Genomic DNA, 20,737 nt, shown 5'->3' on the forward strand with positions numbered 1-20,737 from the left:
TCCAAGTGTCTTTCAACCATTAAGAGTATTCTCAAAATGCAGGCACAGTCATTCCCACCCAGGTCAATTCAGTACATTCATGTCACAGGCAAAGACCTAGGTGTGGGAGGAAAGCCACACCTTTGCAGCTTTGCAACACTTCTCTAAGGTGGGGTTGATATCATGTAGTCAATAAAGTATTCAGAGGAAAACTACATTGTCCCATACTTTGAGACCAGGTGGCGGTTTGACTGCATACACAGATGTGTAAAAGTTTCTTTTATGGCTGTGATGTCTAGTCATAGTAGAGTGGGTTTTCATGAATCTGAGCATCTTACTTGTTCCATAAAAACCTGTTCATTATAATTCATAATAGTCATTTAATAATTGCTTCAGCTTGGAATGAGTATGGGTTTTTTCATAACACCCAGTGGCATCACTGGGAGGGGGTGCGGGCTGCACCATGTGAAGTACTTGGGGGGGGGGTGATGCACAAAAAATAGCTAAAATCACAGTTTGTAGGAACAATACCATCATGTTATATACTATTTGAAGTGTAATTTACAGCAGATTGCAATGAAAAAATCTGAGGTTATGGCCAAAAAAACCCAGAAAACAAAAATGCAACTGTCTTACATAACAAAAAAGTACATTTCCTTAATTCAAAACAGACCAATGAGACTGATTGTTCGAAGAGCTAATGAGATGTTGTTGTGACACAGCATGGAATCAATAAGGTGTTATTAAGGTGACACCACTAGTGCCCAAAATAGCTAAAATCACAATTATAGGAATAATACCATCATGTTATATACCATTCAATGTGTAATTTACAGTAGAATACAATGAAAAAAACTATACTGAAATATCTGTGTTGTATCAAAAGGCATAGCCAAAAAACCAGCAGGGCAGGGCAATGGTACATCATCACGCCCACCACCTGGGGCACTACCCCGCCCACTGCGTGAGAAGAGGTCCATCATGGGCGTGACATGCTGGCCTCCCACACTGCATGATGCAAACACTAGTGACGCCACTGATAACACCTTTAGGCTCCATCATCCTCTATGGAACAATCTGGCTACTTCTCTCTCCTGAGAGCTTAGCTGTAGGCCACTGTCTCTTCCTTAGCCTCAGGTAGCAAGCTGTATCCCATGTGTGCACACTGCACTGCTGTTGTCTTGCAAGATCATGGTTCTAGGCCTAGAGCAGAGAGTCATGGGAGAGGATTCTGGCCACTGCAGTATCCTGGAAGTCTTTGCCATCCACTCTCCCACTCTCAAGTGCCGAATACTTCCCCCCCCACCTCATCCATGTCCTGCTCCATTACAAGCTGGTTGAAGTGGACCAGCCCATCAGCTGCTCTTGGACAGCTGATAAGGTAGCTTTATATTTGCAAACATCTTATGGACAGCCAAAAGGATAACTAAAAATCATCATTTATTATTTACACACAATATAATTTGTAATCCTATTTTTTCATAAATACTACGATTACCATAATTTCATTGAATCATTTTCCGTTGAATTTGGTTTTAATTGTTTTAGGCTGCAATCGTAACCACACTTTCCTGAGAGTAAGCCCCATTGAACAAAATAGGACTTACTTCTGAGTAGACCTTGTTAGGATTGTGCCCTTAGTTACTTTAATAATGTTATGCTTTGGTCTTTTACTATGACCTATGGTTAGGTAATAAAATATATCAAAAATAAACACTTACCACAATTGATCCAGGCAGTTGCAGGGTGACCGGTGGCTCATTGGACAGAATAATGAATTCTGGTCCTGAAAACTGGGAAGATGAAAGCAATTCAGACAAAAAGATAAAATAATAAATAATAATATCATGATGGGAGTACCTGTGTATTTTAAAATGCAAATAGTAGCTGTATACAGCCCCAGTTTGGCTCAAGTTTATGATGGGGGGGGGTAGGAAAGCTTTAACTTTTTGACCTCACTGTGATCCCGATCTCAGTTTTTCCAGGCTCTGAAAGGAACAAAAGCTCCCACTGATACCAGTTCCAGGTCACTGGAGAATCCATGTATTTCCATCCATGTAATGACTGGAGGATATCTCACCCTCAGCAATGGGGGTCCTAGCAGTATGCAGACCCCTTAGAGAGAATATTGTGTGCAGAAGTGCCACTTTGTCCCTGCCCACCACCCCGCCACTTAGGCTCCGCTTGTATATTTGTAAATAAAGCAGATACTACAAAAGTTCTATCCATCTTCCAGTGCACTCTCATCCAAATGAAACTAAACTGGATACTAACTTCTAATTCCTGAGCAGTAAAGAACACACAACAATATTATTAATGATGTACTTTTTCCTTTCTTTGAAACACAGATCTTGAAAGCACAGGAGCTGGTAAAGAATCCTTTGGTGGCTCAGAGAAGGTGGAGGAGGAACCCAGGCACAGGACTTTATGACTGCTATTCTTCTGAATTCCATTTGGGGTTTCATCCATGGTACTGGCTGATCTTCAAAGAAAAGCATTTGCAGAGAGTAATATATAATATGGGTAACAGTAATATGGGAAGATTACAGGTATCTTAAAACTCCTACAGCTCAATCCTGGTAATCCTGGTTACCCCTGCTAACTGGTAAGAGGCACTTTTTCAAGTGGGTGCTCCTCTTTTATTCAGCAGGGGGAGAGTAACTGCCCCACCTCACCCCAGCAGTCTTTTCTAGTGGCTGTCTGCTGGTGTTCTTTTGCATATTTTTAGATTGTGAGCCCTTTTGGGACAGGGAGCCATTAGTTATTTGATTTTTTTTTTCTGTAAACCGCTTTGGGAACTTTTTGTTGAAAAGCGGTATATAAATACTGTTATCATTATCATCATCATCATCATCATCCTAGTCATCTTTACCTGGAAGTAAAACCCACTGTATTCAGTGGGCTCCTTACTCAGAGGAAAGTGTGCATTGTTTCAGTTTCAGTTCAGTTTTATTACGATCACCAACCAGCATAAAAATAACGATACATTCATAATATACAACAGAACATACATAGGACCCATCACAGCATCCTAACATAGGCTCTTGACAACATAAAATACTAACAATTAATAGATCTAAGTCTAGATAAGACTAAGTTTGGTCTAGTTATTGTGGATTGAATGGAGTACAGTAACTGAGGAAGGTACTTCTGAAAGTCTTCTAGTCCATATTGAATTAAAAACTTATTCAGAATATAAATACTCCTCTATGAGCAACCTGGAAGGCCACAATCCACTCTTCCTCCTGAGGCTAACTGCAGCAGCTAAAAATTTAGCCACCCTCCGCATTACCTCTGGATTTGCATCTGATAGACGAGAATGACTATAATCTTGATCTGGGCATTTGGTGAGCTCTTCTAACAGTTGGGAGATAAGGGATAACCGTATATCCTTATAAAAAACACAATCCAGCAAAACATGACTGGTGGTTTCTGGTTGGTTTGCCCCACAAGGACACAGTCGCTCCAAAAATGGGACCTTCTGAAAGTGTCCTTCCACTACAGCTGAGGGCAAACTATCACACCGCCCCAATGTAAACAACCTTCTGTGGTTTGGGATTTCCAACTGGAACAGGCAGGGAGCTGGCACAGCTATATATCTGAGCTCCTCCTTGACACAAAACTTTCTGACATTATTAAGGTCTTCCTGGCACTCTATGTCAAAGATCCGCTGCTTAATCCTAACTCCCGACTGAGACAGTCCCATGTCAAACAAAAATGGCATGGAAAATTCCAGAGAGGACAGTTTTTATTCCAGCCCTTTAATCCACCTGGATTTATACTCATCTTGGAGGATTAGGGGAGCAATCCCTAATGGGTATAGGTGCAGTCTTAACCAGTAAGAGCAAATGGCTATCCAGATACAGGCCTCTATCCTAATCCTATGCTTTGGTTTCTCTTCAGATTGCATAAATCTTTTGCCTTCTACTAAAGATTTCTGTGTGCATTGTAAATGTTGCTGTCTTCAATAGCACAAAACTTCCAAAAGTCAAACTAAAGTCAATAAATTTATAAAAACATACCTTCACCCTACTCCTGAATGTCCCCTATCTTGAATTCCCTAATCTACCAGAGACACTTACTCTATAGGCTCTAATTCTAAGAACAAGCTTTTGTTTTTTCACAAGGAAGCTATCATGTCTCAATTTGTCTAAAAAAAAAAAAATCAAATTATTCTATGGGGCCAGGTTGTATTCTTGATGGAGTGGTTGCCCTGGTTCTACCTCCCTAGTTTATGGGGTTATTATTAAATACATTTCTATACTGCTTTTTAAGCAGTTCTATACTGCTTTTCTATACGGCTTTTTAAGGCAAAATCTTTACCAGGCAGTGTACAAAATTATAAAAACAAGACCTACAAAATATAAATGGAAAGAACAACCAATGCCAGACAACCTAGAGTGGCCAATCCTACTGCCTCTACAAACCAAACAACAATTTTTCCAAGAGCTGTTCTAGATGTATCTGTTGGTCTGAGCCAGAAGAGTTCTCCTTAAGTTAGGTGATGTATGTGGTAAGGAGCATTACTGCTTTTCTATGCGTGGCTTCTTGAATTTTAGCTTTTCCCTGCCACACATGCAAAGGCAGCAACATGAGAAAGAGGAAATGTTTAAAATTTGCAACTCCCACCCAAGGTTAACAAACCTCTCCATGACTTCCAGTAGTGAGATTTTAACTACTCAGTTACTTGGAAAGACTATTCAGACTACACCAATATCTGTTATATCTTAGGCTTCTTAGCTGAAAAAGGTAAGGAAACTCTGGGTGTGAACCAGTGACATTACTAGGGAGTTGCGGGGTATGTGGACCGCACTGGATGACACCCTCGGAGAGGTGACACTAGTAGCGGCCAAAATTCTGGAAACTTTTTGGAAAATGTGTATTTATGAATAATACCATCGTGTTTTATATCACTGGAAAGGTACTTTCATGAAGAGTGTAAAGAAATAAACAGTGTTGAATTATCTGTATTCGCTCAAAAGATATGAGCAATTAGTCAGAAAAAACACGACTGCCTTATGTAACAAAAGGTGGATTCTCTTAACTTAAAACTGACCAATGAGACTGATTATTCCAAGAGTCAATGAGGTGTTATTATGACACAGCAGGGAACCAATAAAGTTCCCAAACTGGGGCGTATGGTCTGGCATGGGAGGAGGTCCATTATGGGGATGGTGCAAAGAGCTCTTGAAAGCTAACCCTAGTGATGCCTCTGGTGTTAAATGTTATAATTACAAACAGAGGTCTGTGTAGTCTTTACTGCACGGTGAACTTTCTACCTGACTTTATGCCTCTGTCTAACTTACTCCTCAAATGGCACAAGTATAAATCTAAAACCGATTTCCGCATCTCTTCACTTCTTCCCAAGCAATTCTGTGGGTAATCTGTCTCTTTTAAAAAGTGTCTTGCATGTCATTCCAATCAGTTCTGCACCCCATTTTTTGTTTTAAATGTGGAAAAAAAAAATGCTCAGGGAAGGGCAGGGCAGGTAGCTTCATGACTGTAATAATGGCCAGCCAGTCAGCACTATGCACCCTCACTCCTCAAGAAGAGGTTTCCTTTGCACTCACTCCCAGAAAAATACTGTACAAGGGTTTCCCAGAAAGTAATGCACCACATTTTTTTTCTTCAACAATTATTTATTGAACACAATGAAACTTACACACAAGAAAGAATGATGTTTCTTCTACACTCTCTATTTTTCCACGTAATCTCTGTCCAGTTCTATGGCCTTCCTCCAGCGAGACACAAGGGCATGTATGCCCTGTCGGTACCACTCCTTGTTCTGGTCACAAAGCCATTTCTGCACTGTGCGAATCACCTCTTCGTCATCCTCAAAATGTCTTCCGCAAATGGCATCCTTTAATGGCCCAAACAAGTGGAAGTCTGAGGGAGCTAGGTCAGGGCTGTAGGGTGGATGGGGTAACACAGTCCAACCCTGTTTAGTGATGTGTTCCGAAGTCCTCAAACTTGTGTGAGGCCAAGCGTTATCATGTTGAATCAAACATTCACCTGGGTTGTTATGGCGCCGAAGTCGCTGGAAGCGCTTCTTGAGTTTGGTTAATGTCTTCACATAAGCTTCAGAATTAATGGTGCTGCCTCTTGGCATCACATCAATGAGTATGATGCCCTCACAGTCCCAAAACACAGTGATCATGACCTTACCGGCGGAAGCAGTTGCTTTGAATTTTTTCTTCTGTGGAGATTGAGGATGACGCCATTCCATTGACTGTCGTTTTGTTTCGGGCTCAAAATGGTGAACCCAGGTTTCATCACCTGTCACAATCCTGGATAAGAACGCTTCCCCCTCATCTTCAAAACGTTTCAGCAACTCAGAAGAAGAGTTGCTCAGAAAAAGACTCTCTTTTTTTCTGAGAGATTTGTGGTCCACTGTAAGACAGCGCGGAACCCATCGTGCACACACTTTTGAGTAATCAAGAGCACGGATGATTGCATCCACACTTCCTTTGCTGATTGACAGCTTCAGCGCTAACTGCCTAGTCGTTATGCGTCAGTCCTCGCGAATGAGCACATCAGCAAGCTGCGTCTTGTCAGGTGTGACAGCCGTGGATGGCCGCCCCGAACGCTGCAAATCTTGGAGCTCTGCCGAACCGCCTTCTAATGGCCTCACCCTCTGTGCCCAGCGACTAACCGTACTTCTGTCGACTGCAGATTCTCCATAAACTGTACACAAACATTTGTGAATGTTCCCAACAGTTTCTTTCTCTGCAGTAAGAAATTCAATGACGACACGCTGCTTGTAACGTACATCACTTACAGACGCCATTTCGAAACACTGCTGCAGCTACGCTATCTGTCTGAAGAAACCAAAAATTTGTGTGCGCACTCCTGAAAATTCAAATAATGTATATCTAAAGTTTCACATTCGTACCATTACTGTAGGCTGAGAAAAAAAATGTGGTGCATTACTTTCTGGGCGACCCTTGTATATCAGACCAAAACATAATGAATGCCATTCCATGGTGGTCTCATTGTTCAAGTTATGTCCTTCTAAACGCTGTACATCTTTTTCTTTTTTCTTTTTGGTCTTCCCTGTCCTCAGAAGCTACCCCTTGGCATTTTAGTCCTACATAAGGTTTCATGAAGCTTCCTATTTTAATATTAGATATTGGCAGGTAGATTAACATTATATAAGCAACACAAATGGGTTTCAGTAAGAAATAATACCTATTAATAAACAACTTGTAGCTACTGTGAGTCCTGGAGCCACTGTAATTTGAGTCCCATGACTTCTGTGCCTGGGGAGCTCTGCCTAAGGTAGAGAAGAAAAAAATATTACAATAAGTATCCCATAAGCAGGATCTAAAAATGAAGAAGACAGTTCAGAGAAAAACTGGAATGGGGGCTTCAGGGCCCAATCCTAACCAATTTTCCAGTGCCAGTGCAGCCATGCCAATGGGGCGTGCACTGCATCCTGTGGTGGGGAGGCAGTCACAGAGTCCTCCCCAATATATGGGAATGTTTGTTCCCTTATCTCAGGGCTGTTTTCGCGCTGCACCAGTGCTGGAAAGTCGAATAGGATTGGGCCCTCAGTCTTACACCTTGTTAGATGTTCAAATCAAATGTTAAACTCCTGCAACCTCACTTATGTGCTGCTCTGAATTTTCTGGGATTGTGGTATTTTGTAATATCTTTATCTAGTGTTGTAAGCCACTTTGAATATATTTTCTTTTCTGAGCAGGAATAAGAGCAGAGCATAGAGAGTGGGTATTTTTCCTCATGCTGAGGTTTCAGTAATGATACACACTGTCAAAATCCATAAGTTCTTATCAGAAGAACCATTTTTGGTGGTATGACAGAACAAGGAGAAAGGGTTAAATTATTTATCCCCATACTATGTAGTCCTGATTAGGTCCCTCACAGCTCCTTTTTAGTTAAGGGGGAAAAAAATAGCAACAGAAATGACACTAGTGTCAAGGCATCTTTGACCCTTCATAGAGATGGACCAACCTTAGTAAAAAAAATGAGAGCAAAAATACTCAAGGAAGATAAATCAGTGTAAAGGCAGAAGATGGTATGGAAGGAGGGTAAAGAGAAAAAGTGGGAGGCAGCAAGGTCAAAGAGATACTATTCACACATTTGTTAAAGTCACCAAGAAGAAGAGTAGGATTGCTGTCAGAAAGTAAAACGAGCCAAGAGTCAAGGTTTGGGGGGGGGGGGTTGAGAGGGAAGTCAAAGGAGACTAGCAATATGGAGATGTAGTGTGGGAGTAACTGCCTATAGAATGAATTGCAAGTCATAGAGACAGTGATTCTGAGGGGTGGGAGGACAGCAGAGATTGGAACTTGCAATATTAGCTGGAGAAAATTAATACCACGTCAGTGTAGCCTTCAGAGAAAGAGGTACAGAAAAAGGCAAGACCTTTAAAATCTTGCAGTAATAAAATAAAGGCAGTAATAAAATAAAGCTATATTATTACTAATATTACTTCTGGGCAGTAATAAAATAAAGCTAAAAAAAAACAGGGCAGTAACCATGGCGGTGTCAGATAGGGCAAGCCAAGTTTTGGTGACATCAAAATACTTATAGGTATTCCTGTTGTGCAGCTATGAACAAGTTTGCAGCAGATCAGCAAAAGGTGGAAGAACAGAACAATTGGAGCAGAAAACCTCTAGACTAGTTATAGAATTAAACAAGGGGAATCTGCTCATCTCATCTTTTCATGTGATGAGTGCAGGCTGTAGCCAGACTCCGACATCACAAAGAAAATTGACAGAGGAAGAGTGCTCATCTGCATGTAGGATGTGATTGTTCCCAACTTTAAGACAATTTCTTTGGCCCCTTTCTCTTTCTGTACATGCATCTTAAAGGTGTGAGTATGGAAAGTCACTTCAGAAGAAAATCTGAGGTTTCTGGAGAGCCAGGGATTCTGCAGAAGCTATTAAAAACACAAGACTTTTAAGGAGAGTTCAAAAGTTAGCTCACCTTGTCTGAATCCCGGGTTAGGCAGAATCGAGGACATGTTCTCGGTAATGCTGCTGGAATCTGCATAATCTTTTGAAAGTTGTCTGTAACCTTCTGTTGAGTGACTGTAATTCATTGACATGGATCCTGTTCCCAGGAATCGGAACAGAGAATTTGTAATTAGTTACAGTGTTTTTTAAAAAGCTGAAACCACATACCTGTATGTGGCTGGGGCCCAATTACGGTACTATAGCCATTTTAAGGAGACAGCTGGCTGAACAAAAAGGTGATTGGGGTAAAAAGGAGTTTTGGGGTGGGCTTGTTTGAGGAGTTAAGCTGTTTGATTGCACTGAGCAGTGTAATGCACCGAATCCTCCCAGCCACATCTCAAAGAGTGAGTGAGTGTGAGAGAGAGACATAGGATGAGCAAGCAAGAGGAGGCAGCCATTGTTCCTGCAAGGGGCACATTTTTCTGGGCAGTTCAACTAGCACCAATTCTTCCAGCCCATGGCATCCAGTGAGAGAGGGTGAATCATGCACTCTGCCTTTGGATGCTTTGCAGCAGGCTCAATCCTTTCTAGCGGAAGACTTGTTTGGTTTTGTGGGCAAAAGAGCAGTGCTTGCCCCTGAGGGGGAAAAGGGGAGAGGAGGAGATGCTATTGTTGGTGTGCAGAGCTTTACAAAGCAAAGGAGGACAACCCACCCAAGCCACCCTTTATGAAGGCCTAAATCTTCCAGCGGCTGATGTACCTAACTAGCAGCAGATGGAAATGATGAAAAAATACAAGCCTACAAAGGTCACAAGATTTGATGAGACAGCATCGAGGCAACCACAAGAGATGCATGATTGGAAAATTCAAAATGAAACCAAAACTATTGGCAGGTGTGACCGAATACTCACAGGGCTAATGACTGTGAAACCAATGACTAGAGAAAAATGTCTACAACTATATGTTTACATACAACTAAGGTTTCATGTACTGAGTGGTTTCCAATCTTTCCCACCCTACGACCCATCTTGTCTGGCTGATGGTCCTAGTAGTGCTGGGGAGGTCTCAGAGGTTTCTTCTGGGTCATGCCAAGCTGGTTACCCACTCTACAGGGTTTTGCAGGCCTCAAAGTGGCCTGCAGAATCCCCTGAAACCTACTTCCCATTTTTGGAGGCAAACTGAAAGTTGTCATTCTGAGGCCTGCAGAAGCTTGTAGAAGCCTCTGGGGCCTCCCCACACCTCTGAAGTGGCTCTGATTTGGAACCAAATGGAGGCAAGGATGGGTGAGCAGGCCCAGGTCATGACCCACCAGTGTCACCTGATTAAGCTACTGATTCATAACTGGTTCTCCCCCCCCCCCCCAAATTTGTCACACTTGGAAGGGTGGTGGAATGCTCCAGGAATGGTCCACATGGCACAGGAGGGAAGAAGGCAAGGACAGGTAGGCAGATGCAACTGCAATAGCCACCAGGTGGACGGGCAATTAACTCATGTAACAATATTTTATTTTTAGTTCTTCAGGCAGTTGTGACCCACTCTAAGTGTAGGTCAGCCTGTCCTAAGTGGCTGAATCTACTGCATACAGCTTCAGAGAGAAACAAACGCTGCAGGACATGGAATCAATTGTTGATTAAAAGCTACTGCCCTCTGCTGGTCTGAACAAAAAGGAAAAGTGCCAACAGAGGTTCTCTATTAGAAGGGACAGCTCATGCCACAGACATGCCACTTCGCATCAATCATCTTTCTGAGATCAGCTATGCAGCTGCCAATTCTCTGCAACTTTCAGACAGTCATTCTTTGTGACAGCTAAGTGACTGAAGTTAACGCAGGGGTGGGTGGTCATACCATGTTTTCCTGTCAAACATTAAGATGTGCATCAGCAAGGAATAGCTATACACTTACTTAAAATGAACACAATGCTTTCTTAAACTGACATAAATGAATGAAGCAAGAAATCATTTTTACCTTGGTGCAAATTCATCTGAGATGGCACAGTTGAACACTCAACCCCTTTCTCATGCAGCCTCTTCCTGATTTCATTGCTTCTGTTAAGCTGAGTATATACACTGTCTTCAGTCGCTCCCAGTTCTGTCTAGAAATCATATATATGCTGTCAGTGCCCAGAAAGCCCCAGATGGATTGTAGCTCAATGGAAGGGCATCTGCTTGTATAATAAGGCCCCAGTTTCAATCTCTTGCTTCTCTGGGTAAGTCAGAGAATATTCCTCTCTGAAACACTGGAGAGCTGCTGCCAGTCAAGGCTGGAAATACTACACTAGACGGCCAACTCTCTGACATTTCATTCAAAGTAATTTTTTTTAATTATGGCTGCTTTAGTCATACACAATTTAAAGTAGTGAACAATGAGAACAATTTAAAGTGAGAACTGGCATGAGGGTAATGATTGGACTATGGAACACAGTTTTAGGCTTTAGGACACTGGTCCCTAACCTGTGGTCCAGGGACCACAAGTGGTCCGTGAGACCCTGAGAAGTGGTCCACAAGGTCTCAGAAAAGCAAATCGCCTTCAATCACTTCCAATGCCTTGCCAAGTGAGCATTCCCCCATGGACCACCAGAGAGGGCATAGAACAGACAGCCCTCAGCCAGCACTGAAGTGCCAGCTGCAGCTGTGGTGGTCCATTCTCTGCTCTCTCTGGTGGTTAATGAGGGGAGTACTCACTTGGCAGACGCTTCCCCACAAATTACAAGAGAGGGTGGAGACGGACCCCCCACAGCCAGCAACAAAAGCAGCAACCCACAAATCTTCTCTATAAAAATAATAAATTTCTAATAAATCTTCTCTAATTATAGGCATGCCCCAGAATCTGTGCTAGTTCTGTTCCAGAACCCCCTGGAGTTAACTGAAACTGTGGATACCCAGGGATGCCCCCCCAGCCCAGTGAACCTGACCAGAGCTATGCTCTGGTTGGGTCCAGAGGCTTTTCTGAGGCCTGCAGAGGCCATATGTGTCTGATCACAGCCTCCAGAATGGCCATTTGGGCCAAATAAGCAACTTCCGGTGTCCTCGGGAAACCAGAAGTGACTTTTCTGCCCTTATAAGGCATTCTGAGGCCCGGGGAAGCCCTCCAGTTTTCCCTCTGGAAACCAGAAGTACGTTTTTTTTGGGGGGGGGGCCCAAATGGCCATTTTGAGTCCCACAGAGATTGTGGACAGATGCGTGCAGCCTCTGCAGGGGTCAGAAAAGCCTCTGGTGGCGAGGGAAGTGGAGCTGCATTCACCTCCGATTGGGGCATGCAGGGTGCTCCATAGATCTGATCCATAGTTAACTGAAACCGTGGATAGGATCTGTGGATATGGGGCCCCCATGTATTGCAAACTTAATTTTATTTTTATTGTGCAGGGGGGTGGTTGCATGTGGTCCACGACAATTACAATATTTACTTCAGTGGTCCGCAGGCTCCTAAAGGTTGGGTTACATTGCCTAATAAATGACATCTACTTTTCTCCAAAACAGTGTTTCCCAAACTGTGGTCGGGACCCACCAGAGAGTCACAACCTGATTGTTGGTGAGTCGTGAAACTGACAAGATGAGAGCTGTCAAGGAAAATGTATTGAGCCCTATGGAAACTGAGCCATATGTGCGTCATTTGCAACAACGGGGTACATATGTACGGATGTTATTTATGGATTATAGTTCTGCTTTTAACACCATTCTACCTAGCAGGTTGTTTTTTAAAATGACTAGTTTGGGCATACAGCAAGACATTTGTCTGCTGGAAAGGACTTTTTGACAAATAGGCCACAGTCAGTTAGGATGGGCTCTTATCATTCTTCCACTCTGATACTAAATACAGGAGCTCCCCAAGGCTGTGTGCTGAGCCCCTTCCTCTATTCCCTGTATACACATGATTGTACCCCATCACATAACACCAGTGAAATTATAAAATGTGCAGATACTACAGTGGTTGGGATTGTTAGCAGGAATGATGAGTCTGCTTATAGGAAGGAGGTAATTGTGGTACAAAGAAAATAATCTCTCACTTAACATAAAAAAAAACTAAAGAACTTATAATTCCGGAAAAAGAGGGATGTACACACACCATTATACATAAATGGTGAGGAGGTGAAGAGGGTTGCTAGTTTCAAATTCCTAGGTATTTACATCACAGAGGACCTCTCATGGACTATTAACACCAGCATGTTGATAAAAAAGGCACAAAAGCGGTTATATTTTCTGGGCTTGGGAGGTTAAATTTGTCACAGCAGCTGCTTGTGTCTTACTGTCGTTGTACCATTGAGAGTGTCCTAACCTATGATATCTTGGTGTGGTAAGGAAATTGCTCTGCAGGGGACAAAAAAGGTCTGCAGAGAATTATTAAGATCGAGCAGCACATCATCAACCTTCATCTACCAGCTTTGGAGGACATCTATACATCTTGCTGTCTGCAGAAGTCACATAGTATTCTGAGAGACCCCTTCCATCTGGCTCATAAGTTCTATGAACTGTTGCCTTCCGGTAGACGATACAGAACTATTAGAGCAGCACCACACGACTCCTGAACAGTTTTTATCCCACAGCCATAATTATGCTGAATAAGGCGATATAGTTGTTACCATGCTCCTGGGCATTATGGTCTGTATACTGTTTTTATATTATGATGCATGTTGTATAGAATGTGTGGGTGAGTGTGCAGAGTGTGATTGTTGGAATTGTAGTATATATTTATGCTTGTATCTCAAAGGTGCATAAATTTCATTGTGCTGTAGCACAATGACAATAAAATTACTACTACTTTACTTATAAGTTGGTAAACATACCTTGGTTCTTATCAAAGGCCAGGCAAAGGGGAATGCAAGACCACTAGAATGGTCTTGATATGATGTATGTGAACCTTAGCAAATGCTTCAGAAGATTGTCTCCCATCCCACCATAATAAAAAGGATAAAAACAGAGCTTGAGTAGCTGATAAGTGAAACTTTTTTTTAGTCTCATAAAGCTAGGTGGGTTCTGATAGAGTGTCATTTTAAAAAGTGGGTCCCGGTGATAAAATGCTTGGGAATGACTGTTCCAAAATACTCAGATCTAAGTAGCCCAAAGATGCCTCACCTTTTTTTTTTTTTAAAGTGATTTTGAAAAAATTAAGCTCTTTAAAGTCCTTGACTCATTCAAAAAGCAATGAGTTGTCTCTCACAAGTTGTCCTGATTCAGAACATTCTCTCAACACCACCTGTGCACAAAATAACTTACACATACAAATTAGGGTGCAATTCTAACCCCTTATGTCAGTGCTTTCCAGCACTGACATAAGGGCAATGCAGCTCTGAGGTAAGGGAACAAACATTCCATTACTTTGACACCCAACTTGGGTGAGTGACACCCAACTGCAGGATGCAGCACATGTCCCATTGGCACCACTATGCCAGCACTGGAACACACTGACATAAGGGGTTAGGATTGCGCCCCTAGTCTATGAATATTAGAAAATTTGAGAGGTGCTCACCTGCCTGATACTTCCTAAGACAAATTTGACCAGTCTCTTGATTGCAGCATTTGCTGAGTACTGAGAGGACTGCATTTGGTGTCCTTTGCATGCTTCCAGAACAGACTCTGGAGAAAGTCTTTTATGAGGCAGATCTTCACATAACAATAGCAGGATGGTATGTAACTGATCACTTAGCTGAAGAGGCTGAAACAGCAGGGAAAAAAGCAAGTATCTTCCAAGTGACTTAATATTTCCAAGTGACTTAATATTTACAGGCAGTCCCCAAGTTACATAAGCCTTGACTTAAGTAATTCTGAGTTTACGTAAAATCCAGCCTGTGCAAGAGAAGCTGCCAGTGCTCACTGTTTGCTGCTCTATAAGGTTCTTGCCACTTGCTTTGCTCTGTAAGCTGCTTTGCTCCTTGTTTGTCCATGTTTTCTCTTTTGCTTAAAAAACCTGTGTGGAGGAAGATGTGAGATTACTGTGCTCCAAGGATCAGCATGCATTAGCCTCGACCCTTCCTCCATGCAGGCTCTTTAAATGAAAGAGGAAACGTGGGGTGCACTAGGAATGATCCCAGCCTAAACAGCAAAGTGACTGGCAAGCATTTTAGAGTGGGGAATATGGGTGGCTCCTCTTGCACAGCCCGGTTCTTACTTAACCTATGCAAGGGTATCCATAACAGAACACTTACGTAAGTTGGGGAATGCCTATACCCCCAAAGATCTGTACTCATATGCTATCAGCACAATCCAGCAGAAATTAAGCACCTTTGATACCCATTTAGTTTAAATACGTATGTACATGTTTGACTCTCCCACTGAAACAGATGGACTTTGCAAGTACCTAATTTGGGTTGGATTGTGCCCTATAGATTCTGTGTGGTTGGTTTGAGCATTTGGAAAAAGTTTGGTTGCTTGCTTTTGCAAACAGTATATATTCTTCCATATAAGCCAGCTCATCACCTGAGGTCATCTGAGCGGTGGCCTCCTTTGAGTGCTGCCCCTGACTGTAGCCAGGTTGGGGACAATAAGGGGTATGGCCTTCTCTGTAGCAGCACCAATGTTACGGGACTCACTGAAAGAGGTTATTATAAATAACTATGTCATGCACTCATTTGAATCACTGTTACATTTGAATTTCTAATCCGTGCTCTTCTGTCATGAAATGAGTCACTGACTTTTAAGACATAATGTGAAAACATAGTTTGTTTAGCTAAAGCATGGTGACATGCTACGACTAACCCCAAGCTTGCCCACAAACTGGTTTGTTTGGGGTCAGTGGAACAGACTCTGAAGCTGTGTTTTGAGGTTGGTTTGCAAACCGTAGTTTGGGCTTACTGGCTTCACGTATGTTTGAACATACAGACCATTAATAAAACATTGCTCTGTCTCAAGAGACTGCTGCTCAATGGAGACAGGTAATGAACTTATGAAGCTCAGTCATAACACAAAAGTGCCAAATCTTAATCCTGTGACGCAAAAGTCAATAGGTAGCTTTAAGCTCTGGTTTGCCTGTTGCATGGAAGCTGAACCCATGGTGTGAATTCTTAACTGTGGTTAACACAATCAAATTATAGCTAAACATAACCACTGTCTCTTATATTGTAGAAAGTTAACATACATTTTTCTTCCTTGTGGAAGATGACACACCCTCACCCTTGATAGAAAGACTCCCTTCACAAGGTTTCATTTTTCCTCTTTGAAAATTTGAGATTCATTCACTAATTGACTTACCTGATTGGGAGAAAGTTGGTAATCTGCTGACCAGTAGAGAGTCATCCCTAATGAGTACATCAGCATCTGGGGGGGGGGGGGGAGAGAGAGAGAGAGAGAGAGAGAGAGAGAGAGAGAGAGGAAACCGACTTAACAACAATACTATTACTACAACTATTAATAATGTATTGCTTATCTGATGTTTAGCATAAATAATAATAAAGGTAAGACAACAGTAAAAAAAAGTCATTATTCAGACCATAGAAAACTTGAACCAAGTCTGAGGTAAATAAAATAACACCAAATGTTATTTCCAAAGACATATACATAATTTATAAACCCATTCCAATCTTTAGAAAACTATTGAAGACCTGTTTGTTTACTTGGGCTTTTAGATTATAGAAGGGAGCTCTGGGCTGCATGGATGCTTTCTTGTAAGGCACTTACCATTTTCACTTATGCTCCAAAACGCATGGAAATGGTAACGTAAGGTGCTCATCTTAACTTTCATGCCACACAAGCTTTAAACACTTTGTACAGTCCCACATATTCTGAATTCTACAAATCAGGAACTATGTACTCCCACTCTGGCTTGGTCTTTCAGCTTGACACAGGGTTGGCAGGGGGAAGGGAGCATATCCAGACAGAAATTCAACTGGAGCAGCTAAAGAGTTGGTACATATGCACACCTAATGAACTTCTGTCTGATACAGCCATAAAAACACAGCACTTCCCACCATAGCAACAAGTGCAGTGCATCATGTGCAGTTTGGCTCGGATGGAAAGGGCTGAATGGTGATATCGGGAAGTAAGGCTTCTAAGCAACCCAGTCAACACAGACAGAAAGTATTAGGTCCCCAGTAAATCTTCCTTCTACATTTTACTGTATGTTCTCAGCTTCAGTTGCCTGGTCATGGTGAGAAATAAATCACCACATATTAAATGTGGGTGGTCAAGAAAAAAAAAAAATTCCTTACCTTTGTTAATCCACAATTGCTTTTATTGTGTTCACACAGTGTCTCAGGCGCCCTGAAAGGAGCAATATTTTCCTGGGGCACATTGTCTCTGAAAGACAGAGATCCTTCATCTGAGAGCAGTATTGACCATGGGCAAATCATATAGCTGGATGACTCTGTAAGAGAAGAGCAGAGAGTCAAGGTTTTAACCTTCCATGTAAAAGGCTGAATCATACCAGGAAAGTGCTGCTGAAGCTCTACTATAAATCAAATAGTAAATTCCCCTGTGCTGATCTGCAGTGCCAGGGTGTCCTGTGCTGTATCCTGTGGGGTATTTTGCATGATGGAGGTCTCTGCGAGGAAGGGGGACATTTGTCCCATTGCCCTGGGGAAAGCCCCAGTAGCCACAATGGGGAAACTTGGACCTGCACCTGCTAAATAGCTGGCGCAAGCCCAATTTGCCCCATTTCAGCAGATCAGTTCTGGAAAGGGGGATAGGATACAGCATGTGGCGCTGTCGCCGATCCCGTCCCCTGACGAGCCTGATCCTCCCTCCCCTGCCCCCATTATGCCCTCCAGACTTGCTGGAGCCCACACTGGCCTGATGCAACTGCTCTAAGCGTGATGGCCAACTGTTCGACCTCTCGCGTGAGCTGTGGGACAAGGGCTTCCTCCACTGCTTGCTGTTCCACATCTGTGATGCAGTAGCTGCAGCAAAGGAAGGGCTGGCCTTGTTTGGTGCAGGGCCTTTTATAGGCATTGGGCTATTGCGAGACCTTCATTCATTCATATAAGTTCCATCTTTAATATATTCATTTATATAAATTTATTCAAATTTAAAATGTAAATTAATTCTTTTTTCCCCAGCCCCCAACACAGTGTCAGAGAAATGATGTGGCCCTCCTGCCAAAAAGTCTGGACACCCCTGGACTAGAGTAATGCATTCAACATGGGGCTGCCAATGAAGGCACTCTGGAAACAAAAATTAATACAGACTACAGCCACTAAGGGCGCAATCCTAACCCCTTATGTCAGTGCTTTCCAGCATTGGCATGACAGTGCCAATGGGACATGTGCTGCACCCTGCAGTTGGGTGTCACTCACGGAGGCCTCCTCAAAGTAAGGGAATGTTTGTTCCCTTACCTCAGAGCTGCATTGCTCTTAAGTCAGTGCTGGAAAGCACTGACATAAAGGGTTAAGATTTCACCCTAAGCTGCTGACTGGTGCAAGAAGCCATGACTCTGTCACATCTGTATTGGATCATTTGCTTCCTGCACATTATTTGTTACAGAGTAATTGGCCAGGATACTACCCACAAGGTTTTCATCATATCTCTTTAAATAAAAAAGCTAGAGGCTTCACTCTCTCATGAGATCAGGGAAAGCAGCTGAAAAATTCTTGAGGGGGGCAGGCCCCCACTAGTATCATCCCATCCATGGTGACAGCTTTGGGCCCACAGAAGTCTCAAGGCACACAAACCTTGGTCGTAAATCTGAAAAATCCATCATAAATGGTCACAAGAGAACAATACATCTGCTCACCTTTGCGCAAGTCCTCCAGAAGACGTTCAGTGCCAACGACCATCAGCGCCCATATCTCTTCTTCCTCCAGAGGACATCCTTTGGCTTGTAAGACATCAGACAGAGTTACAGATGAACTCATCTCTGTTATGAGAAAATCCAGGTACAAGCATTTATAGAATGGAAACAACAACATTTTTTTAAAAACCAACTACTGGCTATAAGCCCATCAAGTTCACTAGGTACATATAGAAGGAGATATCCAGTGCTTTCTGCATTCCATTCATTACTCCTACTTTTCAATTTCATCCCACTCATCACCCCAATATCTTCCTCCCCTTCAACCCAGTATTGCTACCTCAGGAAGCCAAGAAGAGGGAAGGACCAGATTTGGAAAGTACGTCTTGATCTGCCTGTTACAACACCCAGACGTGCTAGCCCAGTACTCTTCTCCATATTACTTCTCCATACTTTCTTCTCTTTGCTATTCCCTGATTCTTTTAAAATTCTTTCCAAAATCCAGAAGTGTGGGAAGAGAAGGATGACAACAAACAGCAGTGGGTGGACAACCAACCAGACACAGATTAAAGTGCACCAGAGCAGAAACCCCCACCCTGACAATTCATCATCAGAGCACAAACTGGCCATGCAGTCCAGTTGACTAAATAGGAAGAACACGATATATCAGAAGTGTGAGAATTTTTTGAGAGCACAATAACACACATACCCATTCAATTGCTATGTAAGAGAAAACAAATTGTTCACAAATGAATGTGCCTTTGTGTTCATATAACTTTAAAGAAATTTTAATTTCATATAACTCGTATAGTTCATATAATTTTAAAGTTTCCCCTGGGGGCTGGGGATAAGAATAGGCCCTCGGTTTGGCTGTACTTGTCATAAGAGGTGACTAAACAGCCACTGGATAGATGGGACTCGTTAGCCTGGGACGGCAGCTCATCTGAGAGAAGGAAAACTCTGCTCCCAAACCTCCACTGCCTTGTGGCTACATCCAATTATGGAAAAGGCTTCAGGATCCAACCTTGAGGCAAAACCTGGAGCCGGAGTCCCTGAGGCAGTTCATGGCTGAACACAGTTACATTCTGGCAACTCCTGCGACGCCGCTGGAACCAACCGTATTGGCTTCTGCCTTTCCCTTGGACTATTTCGGTGACGTGGAGAGGGGGGATTTGCTGCATGGGAAACAGTCTATCCTCCATATCTACTTTACCCAGGCTTCATGCACTGGAGAGGACACTCTGTTCCATTCAGAGCACGATACCGTGGTCTTCCAAGACTGAAGGATGCCAACAAAACTTTAAAGAAGCCTGCACCATCATGTTATGAAAAAAATCACTGTCCCAACAATATTGAAACATTACATGATGCAAAGCAGACACGTTCACTTTTGCAGATCATCTCCCTGACCCAGACTTCTTTCACAAGCAGGCACTGTCTCTAGGTGCAAAGCATCCATCCATCTCAATGCAGAATAAACAAAAGGAGCTTAAAAATATAAGCTCTCCCCTGCTCCACCTGTTCAGCACACAACATGTGTCAGGGAAGACAACTGGGAGGAGAGAGGCTGACTGACAGGAGCAGTGCCAAGGGGTTGATGTGCATGCACACACAACCTCCCTGCTTTCCCTTTTTACTGGGTCAACAGCTGAAGGGAGAAAGGACTAGCAGTTTTAAACTGCTGACACCATCTCAGGGTGTGGGGTAGGATCATCTGAGAAAATTCTCCCTTTCAGGAGAGGGCAGAACTCTAGGGGTTCTTATTAAAAAACCAAAGACAACTCACCAAATTGTGGACTAGGCAAGCAATGAGTGGGAAATGCCTGAACTTGGCTGGATAGACACAAAGCAAAGGCTTGACCAAACAAAGTACAATAACTAGTAATACTCTGCAGATGGAGCTGGGATGCTACTCAACAGCAAAGTACACCGAAGCCCCCAATTCATCACACTGCTAAACCAGAGAAGTTGCAGCTAGTCAGGAGTGAAAGCAAATGTAAACAAAGCAAATTCCCTGAACATGTCTGGCTATAAATACAATCCCTATTATTAGCCACTTAGTGTCCCAGGAATCCTTGGTCCCTGCACTTGCTAGAGAGTAAGTAGGTGTGCCTGCCACATACCAGCATTAGGTTTTGACAGCAGAGCAGGCAGAAAACACACAGAGTGTTCTTGTGCTAGGTGTGATG

At 42.8% G+C, this 20,737-nt stretch overlaps 1 protein-coding gene across 1 annotated transcript in view; it reads right to left on the reverse strand.

The window, feature by feature from the left end:
- The window catches only part of FRMPD2 (FERM and PDZ domain containing 2), a 49,214-nt gene extending 28,831 nt beyond the window's left edge, over positions 1-20,383 (reverse strand). The window contains exons 1-8 of the mRNA XM_066621373.1: positions 20,335-20,383; positions 18,552-18,674; positions 17,032-17,186; positions 16,076-16,141; positions 14,358-14,543; positions 8,760-8,878; positions 2,305-2,461; positions 1,701-1,772 (exon numbers count right to left, since the gene is read on the reverse strand). Coding sequence (XP_066477470.1) covers positions 1,701-1,772; positions 2,305-2,461; positions 8,760-8,878; positions 14,358-14,543; positions 16,076-16,141; positions 17,032-17,186; positions 18,552-18,672 — 876 coding nt within the window. The 5' untranslated portion in view covers positions 18,673-18,674; positions 20,335-20,383. The remainder of the gene's footprint in view (positions 1-1,700; positions 1,773-2,304; positions 2,462-8,759; positions 8,879-14,357; positions 14,544-16,075; positions 16,142-17,031; positions 17,187-18,551; positions 18,675-20,334) is intronic.
- Between the last annotated feature and the right edge of the window lie 354 nt (positions 20,384-20,737).

The sequence above is a fragment of the Tiliqua scincoides genome, chromosome 3, assembly GCF_035046505.1.
Source record: "Tiliqua scincoides isolate rTilSci1 chromosome 3, rTilSci1.hap2, whole genome shotgun sequence".
In the NCBI taxonomy this organism is placed as follows: Eukaryota; Metazoa; Chordata; class Lepidosauria; order Squamata; family Scincidae; genus Tiliqua; species Tiliqua scincoides.